At 24.5% G+C, this 11,252-nt stretch overlaps 1 protein-coding gene across 1 annotated transcript; it reads left to right on the top strand.

Annotated features, from left to right (window-relative positions):
* The first annotated feature begins 1,382 nt into the window (after positions 1–1,382).
* LOC135145741 (uncharacterized) lies at positions 1,383–11,196 on the top strand. The gene is made up of 23 exons (XM_064077887.1): positions 1,383–1,463; positions 2,207–2,326; positions 2,459–2,603; positions 2,701–2,854; positions 2,910–2,998; positions 3,058–3,788; positions 3,849–3,906; positions 3,998–4,305; positions 4,418–4,491; positions 4,852–4,976; positions 5,034–5,194; positions 5,420–5,485; positions 6,177–6,271; positions 6,488–6,542; positions 7,354–7,477; positions 7,578–7,738; positions 7,813–7,950; positions 8,133–8,212; positions 8,268–8,366; positions 8,751–8,816; positions 10,551–10,637; positions 10,943–11,036; positions 11,174–11,196. The coding sequence occupies exons 1-23, from the start codon at positions 1,412–1,414 to the stop codon at positions 11,194–11,196; spliced, it is 3,105 nt and encodes a 1,034-aa protein (XP_063933957.1). The 5' UTR covers positions 1,383–1,411.
* Positions 11,197–11,252: the final 56 nt, after the last annotated feature.

Raw genomic sequence — 11,252 nt, forward strand, 5'->3', positions numbered from 1 at the left:
GTGGTTAAATGAAATTCAAACTAATATTTCATTCCAAGAAGAAATTTTGAAAATATTAACTAAATATAAAAGTTTTACTTCTGTTTTACTGCGAATTGCGCGGATGGGCTCGTCAGTTGATCCTAAACTTTTTACGGAAGCTTCCAGCAATTCAGTTGATAAACTTTGTTATTTGAATTTTGAATCTTGCTGGAGCTTATTTACTTTACTTACTTCCAATTTTCAATTAATTACCGACGAAAATAATAAGTTGACACCAGTTTTCAACAGAATTTACCACTTTCTTTTTTCTCTCGATCCTTCTCAGGCGAGCGTAAATTCTTTTGGAGGTTTGCTTAGTCACTTTTTAATTTTAAAAGAAAAGAAAAGTTTGTTTAATATTTTGGCGGCTGATTTGGTTGTTACTGCGTTTACTAAAAGGTTTTGATTTTTATATTCTTTACTATCTAGTAGATTAAATTTAATTTGTAAATATTAAATTTTATATCTTTTATGAATTTCTATTTTTAAGGATTATTATTTTGTTTGATATATTATTTATCATATTATCACTTTTTAGTTACTTTAATGTATTTTGTTCGTATATACGATTTAAGAAAATTAAATATTACATATAATTTGTATTAAATATTGTCATTAATTTAGTAAAATCATTTTTTTTCACTTGTATACTATTATTTTTATAATACTGTTATTAAAATGTCAAACTTTATTTCTTTTCATATTTAGTTTTAATTTTTAGCTTTTAAATTGAAATTTTTTTCAGCTTTATAAAAGTTTTGCATTTTTTTCTTGTTTTTTATTGGTTTTATCTATAAACTATTGATCAAATCAGTTTCTTTATAAATTTTTTATAAATTTATTTTGTTAGTTTATTATTATAAAGGACTGTAATTTTTTTTATTTAGAATTTCCTTTAGTTTTGCTGAAGTAACAACTAAAGAAAAGGAGTTACTTTTTGAAAAGCATTTGCAGCTACTAATGGAACTTTCCGAGTTGTTTAGGTTTTATATAGATCTTTATATTGAGTAGTATGATGTCTTCATTCTTTTTAATAATTTTTTTACAACTTTCATAATAAATTATAAGTTACATTTACCATTAACTAGCTTTTTAGCTTTCATCAATTACGATATTAAATTAGTTTTAATTTTAGATAATAAAAAATGTTTTCGAAGATAATTTAATAATAATATTATTATTTTATAGTTACCTACTTAGTGAATCTTTTGAGCCGCTTTTATCCGCGGATCGCTCCAAATTAATCCACGTTTTTGCCATTTCTTTAGATTATAATATATCATATGAAGTTTCAGTAAAAATTTGGAAATTTATTTATTTGCTGCTTAACAAAAATTCTAAAGAAAGTAAAAATCTGAAAATATTAAGTTTTTGGGACCGTTTAATTAATATGAAAAAGTCGTTGAAAGAAAATTTCGCCTTTTTAGACGACGGAGATTTGGGTACTTTTTTTTGTTTGCTTCAATTTACTTTTATGGGAGACTTTTATTTGTATTGTTAAAATTTTTTTTTTCTTATATTTTTTATAATTTTATTAAATGATTTTTTTTAAATTTTATTTATAGTACAACTTTTTTATTCTTTTTTAAAATAAACTTTTTAAATTTTTGTTGTTGTAAAATTATTGATTTTTTTTATTATTTTTTTCTATACTTATTCATAAACTTTTATGTTTTGTTAGTTTTTTATTTCTTTTCATCTCGTTATACTATTATATATTAATAATATTATTTTTTAATTATTTTTAAAATTTTATTTATTATTACCTTTGTTTAATTTAAAAATTTTGTTAGTTTTTTATTTTTTATATATCTTTATATTATTATATTAATTTCTATTTTTATAATTGCATTCAAATTTGTTTGTTATATTTGTTTACAAAATTTTTTATAGTTTTTCAAATGCTTTGTTTATTTTTATATTATACTAATTTTAATTTCTTTTTTTTTGAATTAATTTTGAACTTTTATTTATAATTTTTTTTAGTTTCAAAACTTTTTGTTAGTTTTTAATTTCTTTTTATCTCATATCATTTTTGTTTTTAAACTTTCTTATTTTTCCTTTTGTTAATATAATACTTTTATTTTCTTACTTATTCTGTATTATTTTCTAATAAACTTTTTTTATTTTTTTAAAAATGTATATTTGTATGCATTTTTTATTATAAAATTTCATTGTGCCGTAGATCTTGAATGTGCTTCACAGAAACTTTTAAATGCGCACAGTTTTGTTTGTAACTTTCACACTTCTCTATGTCATCTGTTTAGTTCGACTTTGCGGCTTTGCGTGAATCTATACGAAAAAGGTTTGCCTCTTTTATATATAAATAATAACCTTTTTATATTTTTATTATTACTTGTTTTTTTGATGTAAACTTTATAACTTTATTTATGTTATGTGTATTCATTCATAGTAATTCAAATCTTTTTTTTGGTAGAAAATTGTTTTTCCGCAAAAATCGAGCAACTTTTTTGTCAAGAACGTTTTTTAAAGACAATCTGCCGTTCTTTTTTTTTAGTGACTGAAGACCACGTGGACATTGTTAAATTACTTTTGCTGCGTGATAAGAAATTCAGCGAGAGGTTTATGAATAAAAATATAAACATGCAAAATAATGATATTATTGAGAATCTTATATCTAAATACTCACAAAATTATACAATCATTATAATATTTCAGCTTCCGCGTGTATAACATGTTGGGGTCGGCCCATATTTTCGACACTGTTTTATCCAATAATCTTTTGTGTATAACTACAAACGAGCTTGCATACGCTGATGAACGAGTTATTTTATGTGAACTTTTAGATGAGGCCTTTTCAGCTTTTTTATTGGTACAAAAAGTTTTTTAATGTTGATTGGTTAATTTATTATGTCATATTTTTGCAGGCCACTCAAATTGAGGCCGGAAATGTTTATTACGTTTTACTTTCGAGTCTTCACTCCCTTATATTTAAGCCTTTTGCTTATAACAACGCGTTTGTTTATCATTATTTTCATTATAAATATGTCAGTTCACCTCATTATATAAATGCAGAGCGAGTTTTCAAAACTTTATCGAATCAAGCTTGCGTATCTACGCGAGAAGCGTTAATAACATACTAGAAAAGTCTACAACACCTGCACACCCTGAGTCGGATCATTATTTTTCTTGCGTCTTGAAAGCTGCTGGGGAAACCATGGAAGTGTTTTACGAATCAGATTCTCCCCGCACAACAGTAGTTGATTGGTTCAGATTTTGCTTTTTCAGCTCGAAACAGTCGCTAACGGATGCTGCGCTCTCTTTTTTGCGAGGATTGTTGGGGCTGAAAAGAATGTATCATCTCTCACTGGTCGAGAGCAATCCCATTTTGAAATCTTCGCTGTGGGTGTCGCTTGTAGAAGTAATAAAGAAACTTGGTGAGACGCAGCCGAGTCGTTTATTACTGCCTTTGATGAGATCACTGCTATATTTTGGCGCAATTTATAAACACAATGACGGCGCCTTTCCCGCTCTTTTGAAGAGCTACTGCCAACTGTTCTATAATTGGACAGAAGCAGCGGAAAAGTCCCCTTACTCGTTGTATTGCGCCGAAGAGCTTCTCAGTCTTTTTAGAGAACTGGTCAGCCTGGTTGGCGCATCTACCGAGCCTTTTGCCGGCCATAAGAGAAGAAAAGTTGTTGGCGGGGGGGAGGGCCTCTTCACGTGCACCTACGCCCAGACAGGCTCCAAATTCACCGAGCAGTGCTGGTATCACTGTTATACATGCAACTTGCAGCAATACGAGGGTTTGATTCCGTCTCTATTTTTCATGCAACTGTCTTATTTGAACATTGCTTACGTCATAGGGTGTTGTGTAGTTTGCGTCAAGGTCTGCCATTCCGGACACGACGTTGCTTTTGCTAGGTATATATAATATGCCTGAATTATTATAATTGGCGATCTTTTGAAAATTGTTTACTGAAAATATTAAAAAAATATATTTAAAAAAATAAAGAAAGTCGAGTTTCTACTGCGATTGCAACGCTTCTGAAACTTGCCGGGCCCTGAATGCTGTGCCTGCAGATCTGCTTCAGCAATGCAGAGAATTTAAAGCGGACGGCCTTCCCGTTCGTTCTTTCAGCTGCCATACAGAAGATTTTATGAAGTCCGACTACGTGGAGGACCACGTGGAAGACGCCTTGTGTCTGGGAGAGGACTGGAGGGAAGCTATTAAGGGAGCGAAAGCGACTTGTTTAAAGATATTGCTTGAAGGCAGCTTTCTTACTACTGCGATAGATCTGCTTTGTTGCTACATCCGTTGCGGTAGCTTTATTTTGTTGAAGAGTGACAAATAAATAGTGAATTCCTCTTTTTTATAGAAGCTAATAACTGTAACCTTTTTATACTACTAATAAATATAATATTTTATGTTCAGACTCTAAGCAAAGTAAAGGAAAAGCTTTGAGGAAACCACTAAACTTTTTTCCTTCTGGGAACGAGAATTATGTGGTTGGTTGCTTTTTTTTCTCTCATAAAAATATTAAAAATAATAACATTTATTGGGTACATAAAAGCAGTTACTCTCATGTAGTTCACTAATCTGTTTAATACAAACCCTTTAATCGTCTATTAGCAGATTCATAGTTTTTAAGGCAACCCATGCTATAAGTTTGTTTAATCCCGACTGATTTAAGACTGGTGGGTTGCAGGTGGGATAGCTATTTATTATGGTCGGCGATATATTTAAGGAATAAGCGCCTAAGGAATGTGCTGGATTATTTTTTTAACCTTCTTCTTCCCACATAATAAATAAATAAAAACGAGATAATAATTATGATATTGGTAATCATAATATTAAATATTTAATAGGAGGTTTCCATGCGGACTCCTCGAAACTTTCTGGAGGAAGTCCCCGTGAAGTCTGAAGAGTTACTGAATGCACTGAACAATCGTGTAGTTTCCCGCGTTATCTTGCAAAGCGTAGAACTTGAAGGGTCACTATTATTATTAGTATTTATTTACAGTTTTTTTATTGGTTTCTTTTAATTCAGTGTACACTATTTTCTTTGCGCTTCTGGTCAGAACGTTCACGTTATTTCTGCCACCCAAAGTTTTCTTCTTTCCAAGTTTCTGATTAGCGAAAGGAACAAGGCGCTCGTTGTCTCCTCTGCTACTTTTTCTAGTGAAATTTTCTCAATTGTTCCCAATGCGGGTTTATTATTATTATTATGACGTTCCCTGCTATATTTGTTAATTGTTGTTTTTGCAATAATTTTTATTTTATTATTTCTTTGTTATTATTACCGTGATTTCATTGTTAATATTTTGTACTATTAGATCGTTCTTTTATTATTATTATATAGATTTTATATATGTATTCCTATTTTTTAGTATTATTTTTCTTATTATTACGATAATATTACCTTATTTTTGCCAGCGCACTGTTATTATTTTGCTGTTTGCGGCTTGACTGATGTAGCGGTCTTTACGCTCAATTCTGAAGGTTCCGTAAAATTCACTATTTTTTTCAATTACTATATATTCGTTGCTATTGACTGCGTAGTTACTAATAGTATTACGATTGAATAAATATATTCTGTTTTTAATTAAATGATTTAATTGTCATTGCAACTATTAAATATCAAATTGGAGGCAGTTGTAATGAAAATAATTTCATCTTACCCTTTAACCGGAGGCCATTAAATAAAAATAGGCTGCTTTTTGACCATATTGGTAGCTAATAATTATAAATAATTATATTTATGCAGTATCTCTTGAGGTTAAATTGGGTGCATTTGTACTAAATAAACACTTCGCTGCTTTTTCTTTATGATTTTGCTATAAATAAACACGGCTTTCCTTAATCTACCTATTTGTGCGTTCATGGTTACAATTTTATGTTATTTTGGTATTTTGTATAATACTTCAAATTTTTTTTTTCATTTTTTTTTTTTTAATAATTGAAAATAAATTTATTTACCCTCCTAATACTTTTTATTATATTTTCATTAAAATATTGTTTTGAGCAAACTGTTTGTTATAAACTTTCCTTATAATACTTATTATTAGAATAATTTTTATTGGATATTTATATATAACTTCTTGACTTTTAATATATTTTCATAATGTTTTGTTAAAACTTCATACAAACAACTTCTTATTGGTCCAATTTTTTTAAATAAACTGGAGAATAGGAAAAATAGTATCAAAACTGCCCATTTCATTGGGCATGCAAGAGTTTGAAGGAGGCGTAAAAGTTGTGAAAGTTATATGGTTGCCCAATTCCCAAGTTTGTCTCATTATAACTATAATTATATCTTGTTTATTATTTATCACCATTACTTTTAAGTTCTTTATTATTATTATTCTTATCTATTTAATATCTTCTATATAATAATAACTACATTTTATTTTTTTCTTAATTTTCATTTTAAATATATATTTATCTATTTTATTATCTTTATACCATCTTCTATGTAATATTTATTATTATTATATTTGGAAGACTCGTATAGCCGTTATTACAACGAATTTTGTGAAAGTATATGAATTATTAAAAGGTAAGAAATATTTCAAAAGTTTTTATTTATGGTTTGTTTTATGATTATAATGTAATAATCCAAAAATATTTTTATTTTCTATATAATAATAAAAAATATAAAAGAAAAATATATAATTTTTATATAATAATATGCAGGGCTTTATAAATCCAGATAATAGTAAATTTAATTATTCTGTTTTACTTTAAATAATCCAGAATAATACGAAGCTAAATGTATATAGTAAAGTTTTATTTAATAAATTTTCGGAATGCTTTAAAAATAATTAATATAATATTTTTTTATTGCTATCCTTTTTATAAAAATTGAAGTAATATTACTCAATTATATTATTTTTATAATAAAGTACAATAATTTTTTTATGTTATTATTTTTTGAATATTGTGAGAATATCTTTTCTCACTTTTTAATATTATATTTATTAGAATCAATAAAAAATTAAATATTTAAATTTTTTTTATAGAAAAGTTTTGTGATTATGGTTAATATTTTTATACTTTTTAAAAAAAATAATATAAACCTAAATTATAATCATATTTATGTTATAATTACAAATATAATAGATGTTTATACTGATATTACAAGACATTTTGTTTTATTTATATATAGATTTATATTGCTTCTCCTTTTTTCTTACTATTTATATTATTATCTTATATTTTCTTTTTCTTGTTACACTTTTTTTCGTTTATCTCTATTATTATGCACGTATATCATCCTTACCTTTTATTCAGTTTATATAGTAAATAGTAAAAGTAGTGCAATTTTTCCACTGCACACTTTACAAATTTTTTTTCACTATTTTTTGTAGATAATATTTCTCCGATCAATTGTTATTGCGTATGTGACAACCACGTGATCGTAAACTGCATTTTTTTTGTGGGCGATGAGACGAACGAATTTTTTATATGCACAGAAACTTCGCAATCATCATTGTAGTCATTATTATTCCTTATACTATCTTTTATCGGTTTACTTTTTTTTATGCGCTATTTTTATTCCTCAATATCTCTGTTACTAAGTTTACATTTCAAGGTATATTTCAAAGCTTATCAAAATGGAGGAAGATGACGCTACTTCCTCCGTGGGCCGCCAGAGTTTAATTGAAGATGCGTTATACATGATCTTACTGGAGAATTCTTATTTTCTTGGATACTCAACATTCCTTAAAAAATTGCTTCTTTTTTATTATGACGGTTAATATTAAGATTATTTATATAGAGATATTTAGATAAGTAAAATAAATCAAAAATTTAATGCTTTTTATAAGGAAGTATTGGTGCCATTGATTTCCGATCGGGAGGTGCTCCGTCCAGCAAAATTGTTGGGGGCGTTAACAAAGACAAAATTTTCTACGACACCGAATCGGACAAGATTGCGTATTTTTACGAGCTGCAGACTTTTCCTGGTTTGCTTTTATTATTATGAACACTACTATTGTTATTTATATTTTTGTAACTTTTCTATGTGTAGCTTTTAGTTACCAAAAGTTTTTTTTTTGTTTATGTAAACTTCAGTTTTTGAATATAGTTAACTTTTTTTGTTAAAGTTTCTATTATTGTTATTATTTTCTTATTACGATTCTTCTAGAATTAATAGTTCTTATGAAGTACGGGAGCCCTGAATTATTGTTCGTTGATATTTCCTCTGGGGACCAATCAAGCTCAACAGTACTCATTTTTTTATTTTAATATTTAATAAATTTTTTGATACATTTTTGTAAAGAGTGTTTACTTAAAAAGTAATGTTGAAGGCATTTGCGAGTTAACATATTCTTCGCGAGATCCCTACAACTTTTCTTTATACGCGCTTTCCACGGACGGAGTTTCACTATTATTCTTTTCATAAAAACACATTCTAACGCATAAAAAATATATATTATTTTTTATAAAAATGTTTATTGACTAATTATTTTAATATTATTTCTATTATATTTTTTGTTATTATAATTTTCTTATTTAGAAAAAGTTTGTCTATTCCTTTTTATTTTAGAAAAGTTATATGCCTTTCTTATTTATTTTTAACTATATAATTGCTTTATATTAATATATTCTTAATAATTTTTCATATCTTATTTACTCTTATTATGTTATGTATATATTTACTATTCTATTTTTATATTACTTAAAATAAATAAAAAACATGTTTCTAAAAAGATAATACTATTTAAAAGAATTATTATTTTTATTAACTTATTTTACTATACAGGCAATTTCTCGTGTGCAGTTTTCAGCGCCATTAAAGCAATTTTTAAAGCACCTCACTAATAATAATGTATTATTATTATAACTTTATAGCTTTTTTGTTTAATTTATTATAATGTTCTTATCATTTATCTTCATATATTTTATTTTTTTATAATGTATTGTTTTGTTTATTATAATTCTTTAAAATATTTATATATTATGTATTTTTTTCTTTATATTACATATTTTTTATAGAATAGTCTTTTTATTATTATTTATCCTTTTTTCAAATTTAGTTACTTGTAACTTATTAAATACTGGTTTATAGTTAATTTATAAATATTATTAAAACTTATATTTATGACCTTATATTGTTTCTTTTATTATTGTTATTATTACTTTTTTAGTTCTTCAATAACTTTTTACAAATTTTTTTTTTAGGTATTACCTTTTTTCCTTATTACCTATTGATATTAGTAATAATAATTATTTTTTTTTGTGTACTTTATTATTATATTATCTTCATTATTTTTATATAAAATTCTTTTATAACTTCTGTATAACCTTTTAGTGTGTTTTATATATAAAAATATTTTTCTATTTACTTTTTACTTAGTAAATATAGTTTTTATTATTACCAATCATTACTTATTATTAACTTTGTTGATAAATATTTCTTTGTAATCATACTTTTGTTTTATTTTTTATTCTTCTATAACATTTTTCGTTTTGTTATTTTTTTCATATAATTTTATTTTATATTTTACATTTATATATTTTATTATCGTTAGTAAATTTTATATTTTATTTGTTAAAGTATTATTATTTTTAATTATTATTGTATTATATGTAAATTTATGCTTTACTTTATTTCTGCTGTCATTTTTTATATATACTTTAAGATATAAATAATATTAGTAATTTATTAGGCATATTATATTTATTTTTGCGTTATTATGTTAATTATTAAAAACTTTATTTTCATGTATACTTATGTATTTTTTTTTTGGAATATTTTTTTCTTTTACTTTTCTATTATATTTATTTTTATTAAATTTTTGTGAAAATGCAGATTTTTTCTTTTTTTACAATTCTTTATTATTTTATTTTATGTTTATTAAGTTAAAATTTTATGCTTCATATATTATTATTTATCGTAATATTTTTATTTATAATTTTATTAAAAGCTACTATTCTATTATTATTTATATTTTTATACATTTTATTTCTTCTATATATTTTTATGTTTCTTTTTTTAATTATTGCATACAAACTTTTTCTTTTATTATGATGATGTTGACTAATAATTATTATGTTTTCTCGTAATACTGTGAATGTTATTAATTTTATAAATTCTTAATTTATTTTTTTACATTTTTTAACATTATAAATATAAAAAAAAATTTATATTAGTCTTAATATAAACTTTATGTAACTTCTTTTTAATGAACCATTTTTATATTATTATATTTATTTGTTAACATTTTTCTTGATTAATAAATATTATAAACTTCTTTTACTTTTAATGATTTTTATTATATGTTCGATTTTACAATTCTTTTTTGATTAGTTTTCTGTATCATTTTATACCATTTCTTATATAAATATCAAGTTTATTATAATTTAATATGTAATATAACTTCTTTTTTATGTTGCCTTTTTTCTACTTTTTCTATAATAAAATATTTACACTATAAAAATAAGTACTTAAAAAATAATTATAATATACAACGTATTTATAAGCTAAATCATTAAGTTCATAATAACGGTAACGAACAGGAAAGTTTATTATTTTTATTGATAATATTTATATAAATTCCAGGAGCTTCACCTTTTGCTCTCCAATCATTATTTATACAAAGAAAATTATTTACCCTTTGACTTTTTTGAGCGCGCCACTGACCTGACTGTAATATTTATAGTGTTTATTAATAATATAATTAAATACATAATTGATATTTATTTATCAATATTCTCATTAAAAAAACCCTATTATTACTATTACTAATTATTGTTTTTATTCTGAGAAGAATTTTAATAACAATTATTATTTCTGAACGTTTATTATATTTCTTGTTTAGACTATTTTCTTTTTTATACATATGATAAATGTTATTAGTGATTTTTTTCTATGATTATTAATATTAAATAAGCTCGTCTTTATAACATTTCGTATATACTTAATTTATTTTTCATAATTTGTAATAATAAAAGAATGAAGTGCGTTTTATTGGAAATGATATACTGCAGAATTATACCGTTCAAATGGCTTATGAAAGGCTCTTTTCTATTATTATTATAATTTTTCGTTGTTATTATCATTATTATACATCTGTATACGATAATATGGTAATTATTTTATTTATTTATTATTATTATTATGTATCTTCAATTATCTCATTATATATATATTGCTCACTATATTTATTTGTTTATTATTATTAGTGTACATCCATATGTATTTTTAAAATTTATCTATCTCTACGTATATGTTAATATATTTTCTTATATATTTATATATTAT

The sequence above is a fragment of the Zophobas morio genome, unplaced genomic scaffold (assembly GCF_036711695.1).
Source record: "Zophobas morio isolate AGI-343-1 ecotype UQ-CSIRO unplaced genomic scaffold, CSIRO_AGI_Zmor_V1 ptg000179l, whole genome shotgun sequence".
Taxonomy (NCBI): Eukaryota; Metazoa; Arthropoda; class Insecta; order Coleoptera; family Tenebrionidae; genus Zophobas; species Zophobas morio.

What these genes read in the sequence shown, in the direction of transcription:
- LOC135145741 (XM_064077887.1), top strand. Translation starts at nt 1,412, where the DNA reads ATGAAAAAGTCGTTGAAAGAAAATTTCGCCTTTTTAGACGACGGAGAT. An exon ending in CAACTTGCAGCAATACGAGG is followed by an intron (nt 3,789 to 3,848) that starts GTTTGATTCCGT and finishes CTTACGTCATAG; the next exon opens with GGTGTTGTGTAGTTTGCGTC. An exon ending in CTCAATTGTTCCCAATGCGG is followed by an intron (nt 5,195 to 5,419) that starts GTTTATTATTAT and finishes TATTTTTGCCAG; the next exon opens with CGCACTGTTATTATTTTGCT.